The sequence below is a fragment of the Myodes glareolus genome, chromosome 7, assembly GCF_982192425.1.
Source record: "Myodes glareolus chromosome 7, mMyoGla1.1, whole genome shotgun sequence".
Classification (NCBI taxonomy): domain Eukaryota; kingdom Metazoa; phylum Chordata; class Mammalia; order Rodentia; family Cricetidae; genus Myodes; species Myodes glareolus.
Window position 1 is genome coordinate 3,161,025 of NC_142032.1, and position 23,249 is coordinate 3,184,273.

The window sequence follows — 23,249 nt, forward strand, 5'->3', positions numbered from 1 at the left end:
CGGGTATCACTTTCAGCTGTATCTCTGGAGCGACCCTTGAAGTTGGGGTGGGGGACTATGGATGTGTTCCGCTTAAATAATGCTTTTAAAAAGTAATTTACTCTTGAAACAGTCAAGATGGAGGTCACCTTATAAATTACCTAAAGCTGGGTCTGTCTAGCCTTTAGTGCAGTGGGCTGGGGGCTTTGCTTTGTCTCGCTGTCAGAGCTGGGGGAGAGAGGTGTGTAAGCTCACAATGGCGTGGATCGACCGTGGGTGTATTTCGAGACCGCTGTTTAGGGCTTAGGTCTGACTGAGTCTGTATCCTGCCAAGTCTTGAGTCACAGCCGCGAATGACGTGGAGAAAAAAACTTTGTGTTCAAAAGGGTCTGGATGGATTGCTGTTTTGCACTAAAGAAAGAGCCCTTGTACACTGAAAGGACGCGAGGGGTGGGAGGAGGGTGCAGTCTCAGCGGCGCTGCTGCGTAGCGCTGCGGGTCCTAAGCCTGTGTGCCTGTTGGCTTTGGGTCTCACTGCCGGTCAGCTTGTAAGTCTACTGTGGCTGACAGAGGAGCTGCGCTCCACGGAGGAGCTGGCTCTGCGCTGCCGGGAGCAGAAGCAGGCTGAGGGTCCGTTGGCCAAAACCAATCTGGGCACGCTACCCACCCACAGCTTCCAATAACCGCTGACATCCCTAACGGGCACTGAGCCTGGGCAGGGCGGGGGTGGGGTGGTCTGCTCGGAAATCGTCCTGGCCAACTCTATCCTCCTAGCTCTGGCGGATTATGGCATCCCGTTTTCCCCCTAGCGCAAGAAATTGAGCCCGGAAAAGGAAAGAGGGGGCGGGTGACCCCCAAAGAATAAATAAACACTGGCTATTCGCAGGAGCTGGACGCGGGTCGGTTCAGAGCAGGTTGGTGGCATTTAGAGTTTTTTCACTCCACTTGAGAACCCATGCCACCTCCTCTTCAGTTCTAGCCACCCCTTTCCATTTTCTGGCATCCTTCAACTTTGGGGCCAGGGGGGCGCTAGTGGTGCGGGGCTGCACCTGCTGGGGCGTGCAGATGCTGCGGGCTAGCTTGCTCTCCCGGGGCAGTGGTGTGGATGCATGCGCAGGAGTTCGGGCACTGGGCAAGTGCGTGTGAGGCACCGATGTCTGGGAAGGAGCCCAGAATGTGTGGCGGGTAGGGGCACAGAAGCCAGATTTCAGCTCCAGTCAGGATGTCAGTTTCTTTCTGTGGGACTGCCTGAGAAAAGAAGCTAGCCCTGGGGAGGGGGTGTCGGCAACAGAGGTGGCGATTGGTGGCCGGGATGCAGAGGGCCAGAGGAAGAGGAGCTAGAACGCTCGCGATCGAGCCAGCTAGTGGTCGGGCAGGAGCCAGGAAGGGCGGCCAACTTCCCGGAGCAGGGTCTTGGTCCAGTCGGGGCTGGCTAAGGCGCCTTCGCCGCCGAAGGCTCCGACTCCGGGCAGCGCCAGCTTGCTTCCGGCGCTTGCTCGGAAAGTAATGCTTATTTATTTGCTTGCGTTCAGTCTCTTGGGTTGTGCGGGATAGCCTCCGGCTTCGGACGCTGGAAGCCCTAGCGGACCTCTCCAGCTCCAAACCGCCGGTTCCGGAGTCTCCCCACGCCCGGAATAGATGCTCTCGGACCCGAGTGGGGGTAGCGTTGAGAAGTCCCCCTAGGGCGGGAACGGGGGAGGGGATAGAGGTGGGAGCGGGAGGCTACAGCACTCTGGCCTCTCATTTCAAAGCGCTCTGTCTCTTCCAGATTGGGTCGGAACTGAACCCCTAAAAGTGGGTCCGCCTCCCGCCCTCGCGCCCACCCGGAGCTGAGTCGCTGGCGGCGGTGGGCGGCAGATCAACGGGGAGTTTCCTCTCACCCTGGATGGAGCTGAACTTTGAGTGGCCAGAGGAGCGCGGTCGCCCGGGGATCGCTGCAAGCTGAGCTCTCCCCGCGAGACCCAGCGGCGGCGGCTTTAGATTTTGGGGGGCGGGGACCAGCTTCGCGCCGGCACCATGTTTCTGGCCACTCTGTACTTCGCGCTGCCACTCCTGGGTAAGTTGAGGCCGCTGCTGGCTTTTTTCACCCAGAGTCTTTCAAAGAGGGTCCCTTGCAGCGGCCACTCGAGAATTGCGCCGTGGGATTTGGGTGGAAGATGTTTCGTTGGGATGTGAAGAGGTGCAAGGGTCCCTGGTTGGGGAGTGGCGGCAGCGCAGCTCTGCGCGGTTGGTTTTATTTTGCTGTGTTAGTCTAGAACCCATCAGATGCCCAAAGGGCTGGGTTATTATTACTAACAACCCCAGGGCGTTGGTTCCCTTGGAAGTCGGGAAGAGCTCGCAGAGCAAATGCGCTCTGGCAGGTGGAGTGTGGTCGACAAACGCTGGGGTGGGAAGAGAGCAAACTTGGAATGCAAAAGTTTTCTGGGAATAATGTCTCGGCGCACCCGCGAGGCAGACTGTGCCACTCGCCTGCCTTTCGCCCAGCTCATGACGGTGCCAAGCGCTCGACCAAGCTTTCAGCGGAGAGCCCTTGGGCTGCTGCAGACTGGCTGGCCGGGAGACTGCAGCCCCAGGTGCCCAGGGAGGCGGGGCAGTCAGCGGTTCAGGACCGCTTCTGCTTTGGGGCGCTGTGGCCTCTCAGGGTTCTCAGCAACTCCGGCAAAGCGGCCAGTGGAAGCTGTTACTACCTTCCTTGGAGGGCCAGGAAGGGAGCATGATGGCAGCAGTTCCAGGGGTGGGAAAAGACGGTGGAGCTATATCATGCTCCAGGCGTGCACCTCTGTCTTCCGCCCCTCCTGCGACCTGGAATCGGGGTTCCTAACTAGTCAATCAAGTGTTCTTCTCATTCACCCTGTAGATTTGCTGCTGTCGGCCGAGGTGAGTGGTGGGGACCGCCTGGACTGCGTAAAAGCTAGTGATCAGTGCCTGAAGGAACAGACCTGCAGCACCAAGTACCGCACGCTAAGGCAGTGCGTGGCAGGCAAGGAAACCAACTTCAGTTTGGCATCTGGTCTGGAGGCCAAGGATGAATGTCGCAACGCTATGGAGGCCCTGAAGCAAAAGTCTCTCTACAACTGCCGCTGCAAGCGGGGCATGAAGAAAGAGAAAAACTGTCTGCGTATCTACTGGAGCATGTACCAAAGTCTGCAGGGTACGCTGCCCCCACCAGCACTCCCCGGTTCCTCTGGAACTCAGGAGGCAACCTTAGTCCGCCTGCCCAGTCCTGGGGTTAAGCCGGCTGATCTCATCTCCCACTCCCTTCTCCCAGCTGCGGAATGAGGACCTTTCACTGGCCTCTAGGGACAGGGGCAGCTGGTGTTTTCTGCAGCTGAGCAGTATTGTTGGCAGATCCACAAGGGGCTGGGGGCACCCTTGGGATCCCACTGACCTTTCTGAAACCTAGTTAGAACATCAGATTGGGGACCCCCTTAAATGCTACCTAAGGAACCCACTTCTCTGCCAGCCCTGGGGCTTTCACTGGCTTTAGAGAGTAATCATGCAAAAGCTTTGCCTGCATTTTGCCTGGAGATTTCCCTCCCTTCTTTCCTTATGACATGAGATGAAGTATTGCAGAACCTGCGAACTCTGTCTTCACCCCCGCACACAGGTTGAAACGCATGCGTGAAAAACCATTTGTCATCTTAGATTAGTTGAGTTTTGGACCAGCTGCTGAGGTTTAACCGTGGCTAGCTCACGAGTAGCAGCCACAACTGCCATTCCAGTGGGACTTAGGGAGCCTGTAAATGGACCACACGGATCCCTTACCTTCATTCTTCCCTCAGACTCCCTGAACATTTGTAATACAGAGGCTTAGACTGCCAGCTGCCACTTCTAAAACCTAGTCATGAAAGCCTGTTTCCGGGGATGATCTTAGAAACAGCCAGTGTGCTTGCTTGCAGGCCACATGCCTGGGTTTGCAGGGGCCTCTCCCGGGTCATCGTTCTTCCATTGGTTCCTGTAGGCAAGCAAAGTTTGTGACGTCACTAGCTCTTTCCTCTCAGATTTCAATTCCTTTGCAAGAGTGGGAGAGTTTTCTGGCAAGCTCCGGCTGGGTTGTACTCCAGTATTTGCAGGGCACTCTGGAGAGAGCAAGGACAACAAAGACAGAGGAAAAGAAATAATCACATCCCCAAACATGCATGTGAAGCCTTTCAGCATCTTCTCGGTACACAATCATAACATGATCAGGGGTTCCCACAGAGCAGTGAGGCATGGTTTGAAATATGCCCGTTTTCCAGAGCTGAGCCTAATCTTCCTGTCATTTCTAGGAAATGATCTCCTGGAAGATTCCCCGTATGAGCCGGTTAACAGCAGGTTGTCAGATATATTCCGGGCAGTCCCGTTCATATCAGGTAAGGTGATTGATAGATACTTCTCTGCAGTGCCTTTGCCAGCCTGAGTCTGCTGGCTTGCCTTGTCTTCAGCGCTCACATCCTGCAGAGGACGGGGACCGTTTCTGGGAAAGTGGAGGTAGGGTGACGATGAGGAGGAGCTGGAATGCCTAGCGGTGCCCCTGTGACCAGAGAGTAGTTCTCAATGAAGTGGTGTGGTGGTTTGGGAGCGCCTGGAGGGAGGTGACTGGGAATGTGATTGGCCGACTTGTGGCCAAGGGAGCACTGCTTCTGTCCATAGGTGGCGGTTGTATTCTTCCTGCTGCATTCCTTAAACAGTGTCGCTATGGGGTGGGACTTGCCCACAGGATGCCACTGTCTTCAGGAAGCAGTGGAGATTATCGTAAACTGTGGAGGAACTGTGGGTAGATGGACTACCTTTGATTTGAGAGCTAACATTCTGCCATTTGGTCGTATTTCTTCTCTTTCTTGTTTGTCCTGAGCATGCATACGTGAGAAGAGACTATACCTCTGCCCAATACGGCCTTTGAAAATTTAGTCTTTTTACCCTTGGCTTGTTTGGACTTTCTTTGCAGTTCTGAATTTGATTTTTAAGTGAACTAAAGTTTGAGAATTAAGGTTTTTTTTTTCTTTTTTCTTAACATCTGCATCGAGACAGCCCACATATAATAGGGAAGGCAGTAATTTCTGTTAATGAAATACAGATTCCAGGCTGGTGCCGTCTTTACTTACTTACAGTTAAGACATTTCTCAAATATGTATAACCACCGCAAATTACACGTCTTGCTGGTTAAACACGATGGTTAGTGTTGAATCTGATTCTGTGATTCTGTTGATAAGAATCTCCTGGTATTTTAGACACCTTAAGCTTTTATGTGAAAAGACACAGAACCGGGGCAGGATGTACATATCGCTATTGTGTGTGCGGATGTGCACTCATTGGCCGAATATCCACTGGACTGTTCCTGTGGTCTCGCTGCTGTGGTTTTGGCAGTGAGCCAGCTGTCATCCTGATCCTTGTGAATCATAGAGGCAGCTGCCGACATTTGCTGAGCCTTACTATGAGCCAAGCGTTGGGTCAGGAGACCCTTGTCACTAACTCACACCATCACGTGCATTTTAGGCGTTACTTCCGGTCTGTAGATAAGCAGGTTGAGGCACAGGGATAGTGGGAAACTACCATGTGATCACAAAGTACATGAATGTAAGGAAATTCAAAACCGTATTTGTTTGATTGTAAGATGGTTTTTATTTTTCATCTGTCGTGCTATTGGCACAGACTGGGCTCCTTAATGAGGAAGTTAGAATCTCATGTCCCATCCAAACAATTGAATCAGAATCTGAATTTTAGCAAGATCTGCCTGCATAGGTCCTTCATGGAAACATGGAGCTTGAGGTGCCCTTCTGCACACGATTTTCTCTTTGGTCTTCTGGTTTATATCTCTCCCTTCCTCTCTCCTACCGTGTGTGTGTGTGTGTGTGTGTGTGTGTGTGTGTGTGTGTGTGTGTGTGTATGCATGCGCGCGCGCGCATATTTGGAGTAAGATATGAGGCTACAAGTTGGTTTCCGAGACTAGTGTTCTCTTGAAATTTCTGGTGATTTTCTCTAAATCCTGACCGTTTTTCTCTGTCCCACAAGGACAGTGTCTTAAGTAGCATGAGAGAGAGAATTGCATGGACAGTGTGCTTTTAAGGAAACAGGTGTGATGGAGCTAAGATGGGGTGTAACTGATCAGGTACCTCTTACCTGCTTCCTGTCATGAGAACATTACTTCCCACTGATGGCTGGAAGGGTATGACTCATCCCATAAATAAGGGCTATTTTGATTTTAATTTCCGTGAGCTATGCATGGGGCTTTGTACAGATTCCTGTCCCATACTGTGTCTTTCATCTTGATACACTGAGGCAGTTGGAGTAAGTGGTCTCCAGTTCTCCAGTCTGCAGTACTGAAGGAAGACTGGGCCTACTCCAGAATCTCTCCCCTGCCCCTGTGCTCCTGCACCACTGTAAGCTTCCGCACTTTTCTGTGGATACCCGAATCTCGAAACAGGCGCGCGCATTCCTGATTCGAGCCCATGAGAACGAACAATTGTCCTAGGGGTTTGAACAGAGACGACATATACATAAAGAGACCTGGCTCATCTGCCAAGGAGCAGTGGCAAATGGCAGCTTTATTAAGCATAAGTCGGGTATATATACTGTGGGGCAAAAGACATCAGCCCCCCATCAGGATCAAGGAAAGAGAAAAGTCAGGGGGTCGCACCCAAGGTCGGACAGCAGCTGAACAGAGAAAAGAGGAAGCTTTCCTTCTCTGACCAGGGAACCTTGCCTGCGGCGAGAACCTTGCTTGCAGGTGGAATTACCATGATAGAAGAGTTCTCTCTGAGCTACACCCTTGGGCCGTAGGTGAAATTAACATAACAGGAGAGGGCAGTTCTATGCCACACCCTTAAGCTGATGCAGTGGAACCAGGAAGCAGAACAGCCCTGCATAGCACCTCGGGAAAAATGGGGACCTGTGTACCTACAAGTCTCCCTTTAAATATATATAAATATGATGACTAGCAGCTGTCTTAGGCATGTCGGTCGTTGGGTTAGGTCCCTAAATCCGTCTACGGGAATGTGTTCAGGTCCAAATGCATCCCTTGTCTTAGGCGAGACCGCCCCCCCGTGCAATAAACCCGTCATTGCTTACTAGTCATACATTGAATCCAGCCATATTTATGCTGAAAGATATTCCGAGGTGAATGCCTACTAGGGCCAGGCTGTGGCGGACCTGAAGCCATTGGCCAGGTGAAAATGTTCCAGCATACACATGAGTAATCCTGGAAGAGACTGTGCTTGCACAGTGTCTGAAACGTTTTGCTCTGAATAGAGCCCTTTTGAGTAAGGCTACGGCACCGGCAAATGGGACCCCTGGAATGACTAACCATACTAAATTAAAGCCAATTAGCAATATTGTATTCCGGGGTCTGAGAAAAGCAGCAAAATCTTATCCAGCGACCAGCAGAGGTCAAAATCCATACCCAGTTTGTAAAGATCAACAAAAACATCCAATCGAGAATTTAAATTAATTTGAATGTCCATGGTATTTCTGTCTGACCGGCAGGGTTCCCGCCGGGAGTATTCAATGTTGCAATCTAGGGTAGGGGAAGTAGCTGCTTCCCCTCAGGGGGTAGAGCAGCCTAGGCTAAACAGGCAGATCAAGGCAGAGCAAAGAAAAGAAGCTGGGAAAGGGGCAAAGGCAGGCGCTGGATCATCTCTCAGGAATCTGCCATCTTTCTCGCCGCCTCTGTCGCGCCCGCGGGGTCTCTTGATCTCGCCTTGTCCTCAGGTCTCTGAATAGAGGAATCCATGGTCCGCACCAGACGTTCAGGGACCCAAATGGATTGCTTTGCATCCTGTGGAAACACATAAACCGTTCCTCTACCCCAAATTAATTTATGAACTAGACCATGTTACATATTGGAAGTAACAAATACTCAGAACAAAATTCAGTTCAGCCAGTATTGACATTGGCTGGTCTGAACTTAGAGACCTACAGGTCTCTGCTCCAAAGAGCAAATTTCATTGGCCTGTGCCATTGCAACTGGCCTGAACATTGGCCTGAATTAGCCAACCTCAAAACATTATTTTTTATTGGCCTGCACAATTGTAGCAGGTCTTGAATTGGGCTGAACCATCAGCCCCAAAATATCTTTTAGGATCAATTCCGCCTGGAACTTTTCCAGGGGCAGAAAATTATTATCTGATCCAGTATGTGAGCACTTACATAACTGGATAGAATTATTAAAATTGTTGTCCTTATGGGGGCACATTGTCTCCCGCCAACATTTTGAGAAATGATTAATAGGATCGACATATCTGGCTACAGATGTGGAAATCTTTGTCAGTCATCAATCCATACAGAAAACATTAGGACTCCAGAAATAGTCCTCCAAAGAACAATTAATGAAATAAAAATATACGTAACAGATCTAAATTGAAAACTCTCAATAGACAAATTTAAAAATGACTGAAAGACATTTTAAAAAATCCTTAAGCATGACATCTTTAATCATTGGAGAAATGTGAATCTAAATAACTTTTGAGACTATCTTATTTTAAATGACATGACCAAGGTCAAACATTGTTCATAATTTACATTTAAGAGAAACCTTTCCACGATTGGTGGAAATGTAAATTGGCACAGTCTGGAATTTTAGAAAATTAGGCAACATACCATCTCAAAATTTAGCTATACCTCTTTAGGTCCTAAATAGATTGTTTTGAATCTGGTATAGTTGAGCTATCGTTCCAAAAATTTGAGAAAACCAGTTCTTCCGCTCCTAGCCTGGAGCCCTCTAAAAATGTGTAAGCAACCTTTCCTTAGAAAGGAAAACATTAGATTTAAAACCAGACAACTGTTTCTTATAACAACCTCTTTAACCCCGATTTACCCGGGGTATTCCCCATTTTTTAATTATCTCTTATTTAATTATATCTCAATCCATAATGCATCCTGGCTACACAACAGGATGACCCAGTCCACGATCCTCATCTTTCCGATCTCGTCTACGAGTCTCGGCGGAGGGTGTCCAGGTTGAACAAAATCCATAGAGCATGAAGTTGAGGAGAAACAGCAGCTTGCTTATTGCTCTGCTGGGGCTAGCTTTTTACCATGGCACCAAATGGAGAGCCACGGAGGGACTCTCATCTGACCCCAGCAGGGATCAAGGAATAATCACCTGCATTCAAACTTCCTCATCCAACTCCAGGAGCAGAGGGAAGTTATGATTCTTTGTAGATAAGCTCCTCAAACGTACATCTTTGTCCTGGAATAACTCTGTAGACCAGGCTGTCCGTGAACTCATAGAGTTCCACAGTCTCTGCTTCCCCAATGCTGGGATTAAAGGCGTGTGCTACCTAGAACTCACAGAGATCTGTCTCTGCCTCCCAGGCATTGGGATTAAAGGTGTGTATTACCACATCCAACTACCTTTTAAAGAATTTTAACTTTTAGCCTGCTTACATTTTTAACATATTGTAAACCAGTTAGAGGTTTTCTTCCTCTTAGAATCTCTCTTTATTGTATATTTCTCCTTATTGGACTACATAAGTCTTTAATTTACTAAGCAATATGGAGACCCATGGCTTTGACGACTAGATTCAACCCATTTCTTAGCTTTCTATTGAGATGGAAAATCCTTGACCTAGCAGCCTTAATGTTGTCTGCCATTGCCCCAGGCTATAGGTCCTTTGTTATCTAGGATACAGGCAACCTGCTGAAGCGGCAACCTGCTGAAGCAGCTCTCCAGCTATGGCGCGCTTTTTGAGCTAGCCCAAAGGTAGCAACTGTCGGCCAGAAAACTGTAGGCTCGTGGCCTCTGTCAGCTTAAAGGCATTTGTGTCTGGCTCGGCCTAGTCATGGCGTGCGCAGCCTTTGCTCTGTAGACGCTGCTCTGAGCCTCATATAACATTACATATAGCCTCCGATGTAAACCTGCCCTTAGCCCGCCCACTTGTGGCAGGCACCTTTTGGCACCGCGGTGTTCCGCGCCTTGGCCGCCAGTTTCCTGGGACTCCTAGAGTTGCCAGCCGCAGTTGCGCAGCCTGCCTGTGTACAGACCCTGTAAGGTCTATTGGCCTCCGTGCAGGTGGATCACATTCTGCCTAGCATGTAGCTCATTAGCTGCGGGTAATACCCAGCTCCATCTACGGCTTGGGGCTCAAGGCTGCTGTGCTCTCTTATTTTGTCAAAACTCTCTCTCTTTTGCTCTTTTGCCTTTAGTTACTCAGAAACTCTTAATAGAACTGTTAGACACACCTTTGAATATTTTCTCAGCCCGAGGCCCGCAGTTACATGGCCATCGGCTATTGCTAGCGTGCTTGCTTAAGCTGGGTCCTGGATCCTGTAACCTTGGGAACAGATTCCAGCCCTGAGCTAGCTGTGCCCAGCCTGTTCTCTTTGGCAAAAATTAAAGTTCCCTGCATGTGAGAGTCAGGGACTGAGTTCTAAAATAGTCTAAACAGTCTCTTGCGCAGTGTCATCTTAATCCTGGTACCAAGTCTCATTACGAAATTTTAGCAGCTGATTTGCCCACTGGCCTTCAGCTCTGGATCAGACCTTTCGGCACCCATACTTCTAAAAATCAAACTCATTCAATACCCCCTTATCATATGTGCACAACTGCACATCATAACATTGGCCAGATTCCGGATCGTGGGGGAACCCCTACCTCTTTGGGTTTCTCGTGGTAGATCCACAGACGGCAGAACGTTGTTCTTCAGTCCTTATTCAAAGCCCACCCAGGGACGCCATCTGTAAGCTTCCGCACTTTTCTGTGGATACCCGAACCTCGAAACAGGCGCGCGCATTCCTGACTCGAGCCCACGAGAACGAACAATTGTCCTAGGGGTTTGAACAGAGACGACACATACACAAAGAGACCTGGCTCATCTGCCAAGGAGCAGTGGCAAATGGCAGCTTTATTAAGCATAAGTCGGGTATATATACTGTGGGGCAAAAGACACCAGCCCCCCATCAGGATCAAGGAAAGAGAAAAGTCAGGGGGTCGCACCCAAGGTCGGACAGCAGCTGAACAGAGAAAAGAGGAAGCTTTCCTTCTCTGACCAGGGAACCTTGCCTGCGGCGAGAACCTTGCTTGCAGGTGGAATTACCATGATAGAAGAGTTCTCTCTGAGCTACACCCTTGGGCCGTAGGTGAAATTAACATAACAGGAGAGGGCAGTTCTATGCCACACCCTTAAGCTGATGCAGTGGAACCAGGAAGCAGAACAGCCCTGCATAGCACCTCGGGAAAAATGGGGACCTGTGTACCTACACACCACCATTGGAACAGCAAGGCCGTTCTTGTCTAAATTCCCTTGACGAGTACCAGAAAATTTTTCTGTATTGATCAAGTTTCCCTTATTCATTTACTGGATAAGCAAACTCAGTCAGGTCTATTTTCACAGCAAACAGGATCCTGAGTGTGTGAGATCCATCCTGCTGAGTACCTAAAAAGTCATAATGAATTAAGCAGAAGCTGGAAGGCTCTGTTTAGAGCTTGCATTTGGTATCTCAAGGGCATTGGACTTAGGTTCTAGCCCCAGAGAGCTTTGACCTTTGACAGTGACTGTGTTCCTTAAGTAGGTATAGTAAATCCAAGTGGAGCCTTGAGGGGTTTGGAGTCATTGAATATGGTGCATTAGGCAGTATGGCCTCTGTCAGATGGAGGCTGGAGAAGCAAAATGATGAATGTAGCTTTTCACAGCTCGAGTCTGAGTTTGTAGAGTATGTTCTGGGTTGGGCGTGTCTCCAAGGAAGCCAGGACAGCAGGCTCTCAGAGTCTTACCGAGGTAGTAACCTTCGGGGATCCCATGTTTGGGTTACCCTGCCTAGTGTGAAGAGTGTGTTTATCCACATGAAAGTGGGAGCTAAAGCCTCCCACAAACTTAAGAAGCGTGTGAAAGCCTTGTAGCGAGGATTGCTCAGTGAGTTCAGTGCTTCCTGAATGAGCATGAAGAACTGCTTGGGTCCTCAGCACCCACACCAAAGCCGGAGCTGGTGATGTATATACCTCCATGATCTTGGCATCGAGGAGCGGGGGCAGACTTCAGCTTCAGTGAGAGACCCTATCTCCAAAGAATAATGTGGAGAGCAATAGGAAGATACCCAGCATGGACCTCGGGCCTCTACACACACACATATGGCCAAGTGCATTTTTACATACAGAAGCATGTCTGGCTACCTCAAGGATGTGTTTGTTTATGTTTTCTTTGGAGTCTCCAAACCCAAAGCTGTCCTGCTAACTGGATAAAAAGCATCGTGGAAGTCTTACATGTGGCCCAGCAGGACCAAGGAAGAGAACAACAATGAGATAAAATCTAAAGCTGTTTTCTCTTCTGCAGCCTGAACCGTGGAAGGGAAATGGAGCTGCTGAGTCAAGCTAGCATTTAGTGGCCAGTTGGCAGGCCCACACTTGTGAAAATTTAATTGTGGGAGCCTTCGGTCTCCGAGGCATGCAAAGACACTTGAGGAGGTATGGTCCCTGTGGGCTCTTGCCAGTGTGGTTTCCATGGGTCTAGGGCCTGAGTCACACAAAGGAGAAAGGAGCCAGTACAGAGAATAGTGAAGTCGATTGGGCAAGGAGACATGAAGAGTCTCCTGGGAACCTGTAAGGCAGACAGAGCTGTGTGTGCGCTTGGATTGTCAGAGACTACACTTTATCATACAGTACTCGGCACACCCTTCTCTCTTGACCACAGCCCCTCCGCCAGTTAACTTCTGATCCTATTTTCTTCACAAGAGTTCAGTCAACAACAGTAGCTAGCCGTAGTCTTGAAGGGATGGTGAACCTGTTGGCATTTCATTCTTTGACTCTCCAGAAAAGAACCGTGCATGGAGAAAAGTTGAAGGTCCCGTGGGTGGCAAGAGAAGCCCGAGAGTGGAGGCTCGGAGAGGGGCGACAGCTCCTCTGGGGGCAGAAAAAGGACAAGAAGCTGCAGGTTTCAAGTGCTGGTTGGGAGATCTTTAGACACAGTCAGGAGCTGCTGTGCTTTCCTCGCAGAGAATCAGAGTGGATAGGGAAGTATACGGAGTCTGAAAGAGGTGTCAGAACTGGGACTTCCTGCAGATGACTAGGTGAGAGGTGACAGACAGCCCGACCGTGGTGTCAATCATCCCTTTCCTCACAGGTCTTACGGATGTCTTAGACCTTTCTGGAAATGCCAGGGCTTTGACTTTGGTGCCTGTGTGATTGGAAATAGTTAAACCCAGGAATAAGACGTACCCAAGCTGTCTTGAGTCTGGATTTCCAGATAAGGTTGTGCATCATTAGCTGTGATTGCCATTTCTGATTTACTGCACCATGGTCTTTCCGTCACTGTTTTAGAGAAACTCTATTAAGACTGTGACCCTTTGGAGAAGAGTCTTGTGACATCATTAGTGGATCACAGGAGAGTCTTGGTTCTGTCTTGTTCTTGCTCTAGGGTGAGAGTCCCATCCAGTTTACTCACTTCTTGATTTATTTTTTTTAATATTTATTTATTATGTATACAATATTCTGTGTGTATGCCTGCAGGCCAGAAGAGGGCACGAGACCTCATTACAGATGGTTGTGAGCCACCATGTGGTTGCTGGGAATTGAACTCAGGACCTTTGGAAGAGTAGGCAATGCTCTTAGCCTCTGAGCCATTTCTCCAGCCCTACTTCTTGATTTAATTTTAAAACATTTTTAAATTATTGTATGTCTGTGTCTGTGTGTGCATATGTACACATCCTTAGGGGTGCCCAGTAGGCCAGACAGGATGTGGGAACTCTGGGAATTAAAGTTACAGGCAACTGTGAGCCACCTGAGATGGGTGCTGAGATCGACAGAAGTTCAGTCCTCCATCGCTCTGCCCGTTGCCCAGCTCTGATGGTGCTGATGCTGTGTATTAGGGCCCAGTAGGCCCCTGTTATCGATTCTGGTCTGTGTCCACTCTTAGCAGGCCATGGAGACCCTCTTTGGCCTAATCCCATTGCCCCCTGGAAGTCCCGTGCTCTCTTTCCGTCCACATTCCCTCGGTTAAACCTTTCTCCATGTGTCCCATCTATGTTCGCCCTCCTGGGCCTCTGCTCGTGCCTTGTAGTAGCCTCAGAAGCATCTAATGCTCTGTCAAGACTGTAGTCAACTTTCTCCTCTGAAGGTCTTTCCGGAATCCCCCAGACAGGCCCTTCATTTAGGACTCCCTCCTGTTTCCTGTGCTTTTAATTTTATGGCAACGGTTAATCACAGCACATTGAGAGGACTTATTGATGTGTCTGTCTTCCCCACTCGAAATCAGTGACTGCTTGTTATGCTCTGTGTCTACCCAGCACCCTTTCTGGTCCAGAGCAGCCCTTCTGTTGACCACAGGTGACTGATGGACATGGTGACATCAGAGGTCTGGGCCAATCAGTTCTCTGCTTTTATAAACACTCTTGGAGAGAGGGTAAGTGCTTTGGCCAGGACCACATTGCTTAATATTTGCCAGGCACTGCTGTGTGGGAGGATGGCTATCTTTTTTGCTGTGTGCTCTGGACACACCTTATCCATTCCAGGGTATGGGTGACTCAGAGCCATCTCTCCTACTTCAGCATCTTCTAAGTCCTAAAACAATCTTTCCTGCTGAGCTCTGGATGGGACCATCTTGCTGTGTCTATCACCTCAACTGAGCATGTCCAAACTGGATCTCATACTTCCTCCTCCTTTTCCCCTGTACCCTTCATTCCTGAGTTTCTTTTATACAGTGGTGTTACCGGATGCCCGTGTGTTACAGTAGGGTCCTCTTCTGCCTTCTGCCACCCTCACTTGGGCAGCAGGGCTGTGTCCAGGCTCAGAGGAGACAGGAGACAACATGTCCTCTTGGGTGCTGCCTCCCTCCCCTCCTCAAGCTACCATCTTGTCTTTTGCCTGAACTTTGCATCAGCCTTGATACTTGTCCACTTGGGTCTGGTTTTCCCCGGCATCATCTGACCTCTTCCTTACCAGGTTCCTTGATGTCCTGATGGCAACGCCTCTCTTACTTCATAGACTTTTCATGCTCGGTCTCTGTCTCCTTCCGCCCCTCGCCATTCACTCTGTCATGGACAGGGCATAGTGGCCATCTAGTCTTCTGCCAGTGCGCAGGGGAGCTTCCCAGGGCCACTCTTAGCACACCTGTGTGCTAGAAAAAGAACACAAAGCCTGAGTTTTCACTAATCCAGGTGACTCCTGGCTTTGCCCAAAGTTTGACTTCCTTGGCCTTAAAAATCAGAGGATGATTGCATCTACTTTATATGTTCTTAAGGGTTGATGATGTTTTATGAAAATTTTTAGCATAGTGCCTAGAATATCATTGTTTTCTATAAACCCTTCCTCACTTTAAAATCAAATGCTGAGACCCTTTTCTTTCCAGACAAGGGAACGAACTTCTTTTCCATACATCATATTCCCTAATTGGACGGAAGAGGGTTGCAATCCAGAGCCCTCAGCCAAGCAGGATAAATTTCTCTCTTATTTCAAAGGCTCTGGAGGACAACCTCGCCTCTCACTAGCCAGGCATGGGGCTTGCAGGCCCTTCCTGTGTGTGGGGGGGGGGCTCTGCTCACGCTCACTTTCCTACTGCTGATCCTTCTTGGAAGGAGGTGAGTATGTGGCTATCACCCGGGAAGCGAGCTCTTCCTGTCCTTAAGGATTCTTGTGATCAGCTTTCCCTTCTCAGCTTCACTGACTCCCATTTCTCCCACCTCACCCCATAAATCTTCCCAGTGCCCCACAGAAGAATTACTGCTCCCCGCAAAGGGCATGCCTCAGACAGGGGAGACTCTTCCGCCTTCAAAGCCTCTGCTAAGTACGCTCACGGTTCACTTTCACAGACCACTACCTTTGAGTTTTAGTCTCCCCCTTTCTTGCCCCTGAGATGACTCACTTTTATGGCATGACAGTGTGAAATTACCAACAGGTTCACCAAGAAAAGAAAGGATAACCAGTCTAAGCAACCATATTAATAGGAGCCTTTTAGGGCCTTTGAACTTGTAAACAAGTGTGTGAAAAACACGCGTGCGGCCTTTTATTTTAGTTTCTGCACGCTTGCTCATTACCTGCCTGATGACATGAGGAAACTGTCTTTCTGTGTCACTGACTGTGTCCTCCAGGCAACGGTATATTATTTGGATTAAATGTGAACCTCGATAAGTTTTATGAATAAAGTAATGGGATGTTGTGGTCTCTGACTCTTTATGGCGGAGGCCTACGTGCTCCGGTGAAGGCTGGGATTGTCGAAGCAGCCAGATACTTTGCGTGGAGTCACTGGAGGTCCTGCTTAGGGAAGGGAGATAAAACATCAGTGAGGGACAGGTAATTGCGTGAGCTGAAGATTGTTACAAGGTGCAGAATTATTTATAGCCGGTGTGTCTGTCCTCATTCCTTCTCTTTAGTCGCCTGAAGTATTTCTTTCTGGCGTCTCTTCATTTTTCTACTGTCGAAGCTTGTTCTTTTCAGAGGACACCCTGCACCTTGGTTTCTATTGTTGTCTGAGACAGTGCCAGATTCTCAAGTGCTAATAGGTCTGGGAGGTAGGAATCTGCTAGCTTAACCCTTGAGTAGGTGGGGGCCCTTGGGCGACCGTCCACCCTTCCTAGAGGTCACGTGTGCCTGTGACATTAGAATGGCAGACGACTGGATTGGCCTTTAACAGATTTCTGCTCTTTTCTTGAAGAGTCTGTGCATTGAATATTATACCTTTATGTGCCTTGCTGTCTTTTTTTTTCTAAACATTTTCTTCATCCTGAGGAAACTGTTGATCCTCAACACACAATACATGTGTATACGTTTATACACATACACACACACACACACACACACATAATCATATATATATGTGATTTATAAACTGGTTTAGTCGATTGGCTAAACGTATGTAGAGAATAGTGGAGAACGAAAGAGAAAGGGAGAAAGATGAGAGAAGGGAAGAGAAAACTGAGCTGCAGGTGAATCTTGTAGGGAAACTACACGCTGTAGGATTATATTTAAGTAACTCAAACAGTCCCAATGGTCCTGCTGGTCTGACAGGGATAAACAGGGATGCCCTGGGCAGGACTTTTGGAGGTCATCCCGGTTCAGCCCTCTTATTTTATTGATAAGAAAACTGAAAGTTCCATAAATTTCTGGGGCAGTGGCACATAAATCGTGGGGAACAGTGATGACAAGCAGAATTAGGTGTGTTTGCTTTTAAACTGCTGTCTGAAGCTCTCCAGATTCCAGCATTTTCCTGCCTCTTCTCACCTGTCCTTGACCTGTTCAGGCCTCTGATCCCTCCTGCCTCTCTTGGAGGGGACTGAGTGCTGCCCCAGGGGCTCCGGCCAGAGGAGCACTGACCGCTGCCTAACAAGGGTTGGCTGATAGATCCATCAGTTAATTTTCATCTTTTGTCCCTCTTCAGAGTTTCTGTGAGAGGAGAAGTGAGAAATTATTTGTTGCTTTAAGCCCTCCCGGCCCTCAGATTAAAAAAAAAAAAAAGGAAAAAAAACCTCAATCCTTGATTTGATATTTTTTTGTTAAAGAAGCTAAGCACTTCCTGTAATTTAGAGACTCAACTAGCTGGGTCAGTGATGGAAATGAATGGGTAATTTGCATAAGGGGCTAATTTATTATGTCCCATGGGCATTTCTTTCATCTCTCCTTCCATTCTAATTAACGTTCTAAGGGGGTCTATCACCATATCAGAAATTAGGGGTGAAAGCAGCCATTGTTAACCTTTCCAATGATTTCTTGCCTTCTCTGATCTTTTAACCATTTCTCTTCGTGACCAGGATTTCAGGCTGCAGAGCCCTGGGAGAGGTTTCTAGGGGTTTGTTCTTTCATGATCTTGCATTAAGTGGTAAACGTTCAAATGGCACAGCACAGGACAGCTTCCCTCCTGCAGAGGGACTGGAGAGGTGTAGGGCACAGGGGCCTGAGGGTGGGCTGACTTGGACACAAGCCCTCTGGTAGGTACAGAAACACGTCACCATACCGTGTGCCACAGAGATTTGGGTACATGAGCATATCTGCCTGCTTTGGGTTTTACACTTACAGTGTGTGCAGTTTGGGACATCTGTCTCATGAATCATCTTTTTCAATCTTCCTTGACGTGTATTCAGTTGGTCCTGTCTGTGACAAAGGCAGGGGCAGCTGTGTCTGACACAGCTGCGAGAGGGAAAGAGAACAAGCAATTTCTTTGAAAATCAATTGTAATTTACTCCTGCTAAATTGGTGAGGATCCACCCTGTCCATGCATTAGCATACGACAGACTTTTAATCATCTGGTCAACTGGCCTATTTTTGGTGAATCCATGGTTCGTTCCACCTGGGACTCTGCCATCTTAGACCCATGTGTCCTCCAGATTTGTTCCCTGTTGGAAGGAGGTCGCTCTGGGAACGTACGGAGAAGTGACTGCTGTACCTTTTTACTAAACACCCCAACCCCATTTCTTTTGCTTTTGTGCCCAGCTCTCACTAAAGGTTGGTGCTGTGCCTTCTGAATCTTGAGGGCGAAATTCGAGCCCCGAGAAGTTGAGCAGTGCGTTAAGGGCCAAACAGCCTGTGCCTGGAAGATCTCACTTTCTATTCCCTTGACAAAACGGTGCTCTTTCTGCTGTTCCTGTTGGCATTTGAAGTGTAGACCTGGATTCCTTGTTCCAGAGGAGATACTTAGCTCTTTTCTGCTCTTCAATCCCCAGCCTCTCTTCCTCCATCTCCTGCCTTAAGACACTGTTTGACAAAGGGCCTTTGAAGTTGAACTATAGGCCAGTATCCGTTATTTTAATATTTGGCCCTGCATTCTGATGGGTTCTTAATTGAGACCTGGAATCTAGAACACACACACACACACTATTAAAACCGTTCCGGCGGAACTGCAGAAATATTAACTAAAGAAGCAATTTCTGCGTTCTATCTTTTTCCATTTCTGCGAGAGGTGAGAAGGTTTCTAAAGTGGAGCAGCATGCCGGGGCCACTTCTTGTCATGTTACCATATAAATAGCATTACAGAGAGGTAAAGACAGGGATACGCAGAGTCCCGCTTTAGGGCGACCTCACGTGTTTCTCGTTTGTCTTCCACCGTGCTGGCACCCTTCCCTTGGCGCCTCAGCAGATTGCCCAGGAAGCGCCACGCAGGCTGTTACTCCTCTGGCCCCCGGCACGTTCTTGTTTCATGAACACTTAATAATGTATGAAAATCAGTATCGATTGCACTGTTGGTAGAGATGGACCAGCAGGTTTCTTAAAGTCCATGTTTATGAAATGGTTCATTGATCCTTGTTCCTATGAGTTTCAGATAAACCCTTGATGGACCAGGTGCCAGGACATCACTAGATCCTGGGGCAGAGGCGGGGGTCTTCAGTGGAGCCCTGTCTGTTCTGAGCTTAGAAATGGCAAGTGACATCTGACTGGGGAGAAGGGTGACTAGGCTGACGGTGAGCATACTCAATAGCTGGAAGTGAGTGTCCTCACTGTGGTCATTCAAGAAGAGAAAGGGTGATTACGACAGAAGTGAGATACGACAGGCTAGGCGTTCGACGTACACCAAGTTTGCTACTCCTTGTTGAAGAGTAGGAATTAGCCCCACTCAGTGGATATGGTAACTAAGACCCAACTAAAGTTGTCTCCAGACTACATACACCTAAGATGTGGCAGGGGCTGGAAAGACAGCTCTGTGATTGACGTGTTTGCTTCTGAGGCCTGGGACCCAAGAAGAATGCAAATGGTGGACATGGTGGCCCATGTACAATTCCAGCTTCTGTAGGCTGAGACAGAGGAAGCCAGAGCAGGCTGGTCAGCAAGAGCGGCCTCGACAGTAAGTTCTGAACTTGACTAGAGGCTCTGACTCAGTGAATAAGGTAGAAGAATCCCTGAGGATGATTCCTGACATTGACCCCAGACCTTCACATGCATGTGCTTTTGTACACCACACGCACATAGTCATGCTACACACATGGCAAACCTTCACATGCATGCACTTGTACATCACATGCAAATAGTCACACTACACACATGGCAAATCTTCACATGCATTCACTTGTACATCATACACATGGTCATGCTACTCATATAGCAAGCCAAGTTCATGCATGCACACACATGTACTGCGCACACACACACACACACACACACACGGGAAAATGAAAACAAGACAAAACTAAATTGTGGCGGAGCCAACATTCTTATGTATGAAGTTAGCGTCAGTGTTCTTATGGGGGCATCCATTTACACACGTGCAACATACATGTCCCATGAGAGTTCAGTTTCACTTATGTAAAAGACTGGTAGATGCTTTTAACTGAGTGTTATAATGCATGTATTTAATATCTATTAGCTATACCACACATATGTGATACATATACATAGAATCATGTATTACATACATTGCATATAACATATAGTATGTTACATCTGTAATATGGCCCAATAACTATATGTATCACTTACTATTTGAGATTATGTGGCAATATATGCTACATATGTTTATTTTAAAATTAGGAAAATTGATCCTTTTGGGGGTTCTTACTTTTCAGGGTGATGAAATTTTATTCCTGCCAAGTTCATTCACAGATATGATATATTTCCCTTTCCCACCGTCTGAAAATCCTTTTTCTATCTTATAGATAGATATGAAGAAAATAATGTCTGGTGAAGGAGTAAAATCATACATAGTGTCGTCCCGAGGAGGGAGTGATGGATTTAATAGAGTTGAAAGTTTGAGGATTCTAGGGGGCTTCCCTTCACTTGGGAGTGCCGTAACTTACCTTTGATTTCTTTGATTAATAAATTTGTTCATGTGTGTATGTAACACATTCTGGTTACTCCCTTCCGCCACTTTCCAGGCCCCCTTCTTTTGTATCTTTCATGTGGGTGACTCTTTAGGGTCCTAGCTTGCATGTTTATGACTTTTGGTTTGGTTTTGTGTCACCCAGAGTTTAACTAAGATGATCTGTGTGGCCATCGCAATTATCCACTGAGGTCTGGAGGGGCTCACCAGTGAGTATAAAACTGGATACTGTGCTCCCTTCCATCTCCCAGAATCTGTTAGTTGCCTGTTGGTGGGTAGGGCCCTATAAACCCTACCTTCATCCATAGCTAACCATTTCAAAGGCCTGATGTGTGGGCCCAGGTCCAGTTGGCAAAGCTGTTAGGAGTTCCTGATTTCCATGCCTATGTCATGCTTAGAAGATGATGTTTTACAATTTAAAGGGGACTTTGGAAGTGGGTTTTGCAAAATGAACAGGAGTTGGGTAAATAGAGACAGTTGGGGAGGGAATTGAGGCAGAAGAATGATGTAAATGAAGATATATTGAGTCTGGACCATTTCCTGTGGCAGGAACACCAGGCATGAGGCATGATGGGAGCGGACTGGCTAAGAAGGCTCATGTCCTTGTCCTGTCTTAGCACTGGTATAAGGCAATGTGCGGTTCTCAGCATTGCTGGTACCTCTAGTGTGAACCATGTGCTGTGACCATTTATTTTCAGCCCAATGTAGCAAAAGAGCAGACGTTCCACATGCTTCCACTTAGTAGATTTTTGTGCCTTAACCAGCACAGGATTCTTCCTGACTGGAGAAGGGCATGAAGCGTGCTGTGGGAACCCCTCATTCCAAGTTCTTTCCAGGCAGGTGAATGAGGTCGGGGGTGCCATGGCAGCCTCTGCTCCTGATGGACACAGAGGGTACAGGTCACATCCATGCTCCTTCTCCACCATCTGTGTGACCTGAAGAAGAGGGTGGAGCACGTAGAGGGTTCTAGAATATGAATACCATGTGCACACTGCTCACCATTCAGGTGCCTGGGGCAGATGGGGGTTGGGGTGGGGGTGAGAGCCACTGGAGTGGGTGAGGCTGTCTGTGCCACCCTGGGTGGTCCCACTGACACCATGGGGCAGACAGATGGCTGCGGGAGTGAATGCAGGATGTGGAACAGGCGGGAACCAGACTGTGGTGGAGTCGGCGGTCGAGGCAGAGGCGGTCTCTGACGGTTGTTCTGTGGAGCCTCACAGACGATGCATGGTGTGGCCCATAAGAAGCCTCTCCTGCTGTCTCTTGGGAGTGTGCACAGTCTAGACCCCTGGAGCAGCAACTTCCCACCTGTCTTCCCGTGTTAGACCACATTGCCTCTGTCCTGGGCTTGCTCAGGCATGGTCTTTGTGGTTCTCCAGGCCAGCGCCATCCTGCAGGTCAGGGGTAGTGCTAGCAGACTCTGCAGACCATTGCTCCCCCCGCAAGGAGTGGGGCCTCCTTGTATGGGTGTTTTCATTTCTTTTCTGTTCTGTTTTCTTCCCCTGGCATGTGTGCACATCTTAGTTGGCTGTTTTCTGGGCGATTCTTGCAAAGTATCCTGACTCCAGGAAAGAAGAAGTTTTCGTAAGGCCCCAAGGTTCTCATTGCGGGAATTTGGCGTGGGATGCTCACTGACCTCAGGACACATGTTATGAGGATGAAGAGGGTGGCCTGTGTAGACTGCATCCAAACCACCCCGCGCTCCTTCAGTGCCGCAGGAACCTCCCAAGCTCTTCCCAGCGTAGGAATAACATTGCTTCGGAGACCTCCTAGGGTGGGGGCAGATAGTGGAGGTCCACCAGCAGGCAGACCATCTGAGGTCCGCCCAGACCAGCATTCTAACCTTCCTAATGCTGTAACCCTTTAATGTAGCTCCTCATGCTGGGCCCCCCAACCATAAAATTACTTCACTGCTGCTTCATAGCTGTCATTTTGCTACTGTGATGAATCATAGCATAAATATTTTTTGAGATAGAAGTTTGCCTAAGGGGTCATGACCCACAGTTGAGAACTGCTGGTCTAGGCAGAGGGTGAATAAGTAGGTGAGCCTACTGTCTCAGTTTGCCATCATGAAATGGAGATCGCTGGGTTGGATGAGTTTGAGGAGAAGAAAAAGAGGAAGAGAAATAAAGGGAAGAAAATACCAGTAGCTGCACTGGACATGGAAGTTATAAGTTGAGCATATGTTAAACAAGGCAATGTCTACTCACGACATAGTTACAATCCGTCTGTTTTCAGGACCTTCTGTGTGACAGACACGGCACTAAGTGATGGGGAGATGGCAGTGAGTTAGAGCGCAGAGTGGGGTGAAGTGACCTGAAGATGGGGCGAGGAAGAAGGGAAGCAGAAAGTATGGATAAAAGAAAGAATGTCTTGGAATGGAGCATACATACGGGGAGAGGGATTTTAGGGAAGCCTCTCACCCAGCTCAGGAAACTCACATTGGATAGATGAACCCAGTGTGGAGCAAAATGTGAACACAGCGAGAAGCTAGTGCTTCCCCCTCCCCCATGACGCTGGAGAAAGTCTTGAAAATGTAGTGTTTGCAAACAACGCAGAAGCAGCCGGCGCATTGTTTTCTATTAGTAGTGTAAGGTTTGCTGGCTCTGGGTATTTTTTCATTCTT

At 48.4% G+C, this 23,249-nt stretch overlaps 1 protein-coding gene and 1 long non-coding RNA gene across 7 annotated transcripts in view; one reads left to right on the plus strand and one right to left on the minus strand.

The window, feature by feature from the left end:
* The first annotated feature begins 499 nt into the window (after positions 1 to 499).
* Gfra1 (GDNF family receptor alpha 1) overlaps positions 500 to 23,249 on the plus strand; it is a 225,658-nt gene continuing 202,908 nt past the window's right edge. Inside the window, exons 1-4 of one of the 6 annotated variants that reach the window (XM_085694166.2) lie at positions 500 to 608; positions 1,747 to 2,034; positions 2,836 to 3,129; positions 4,247 to 4,330. In XM_085694166.2, coding sequence (XP_085550292.1) covers positions 1,995 to 2,034; positions 2,836 to 3,129; positions 4,247 to 4,330 — 418 coding nt within the window. In that variant the 5' untranslated portion in view covers positions 500 to 608; positions 1,747 to 1,994. Of the gene's footprint in view, positions 609 to 690; positions 893 to 945; positions 1,164 to 1,318; positions 1,482 to 1,515; positions 1,639 to 1,746; positions 2,035 to 2,835; positions 3,130 to 4,246; positions 4,331 to 23,249 lie in introns of those variants that run through there. The other 5 variants (XM_085694164.2, XM_087907735.1, XM_085694163.2 and 2 more) reach the window with 5 other exon arrangements.
* On the minus strand, positions 6,464 to 11,149 carry LOC148121282 (uncharacterized). Its single transcript, XR_015738320.1, has 2 exons — positions 10,549 to 11,149; positions 6,464 to 7,731 (listed from the first exon to the last, which is right to left on the minus strand). It is a non-coding gene; the product is annotated as an uncharacterized LOC148121282 (long non-coding RNA).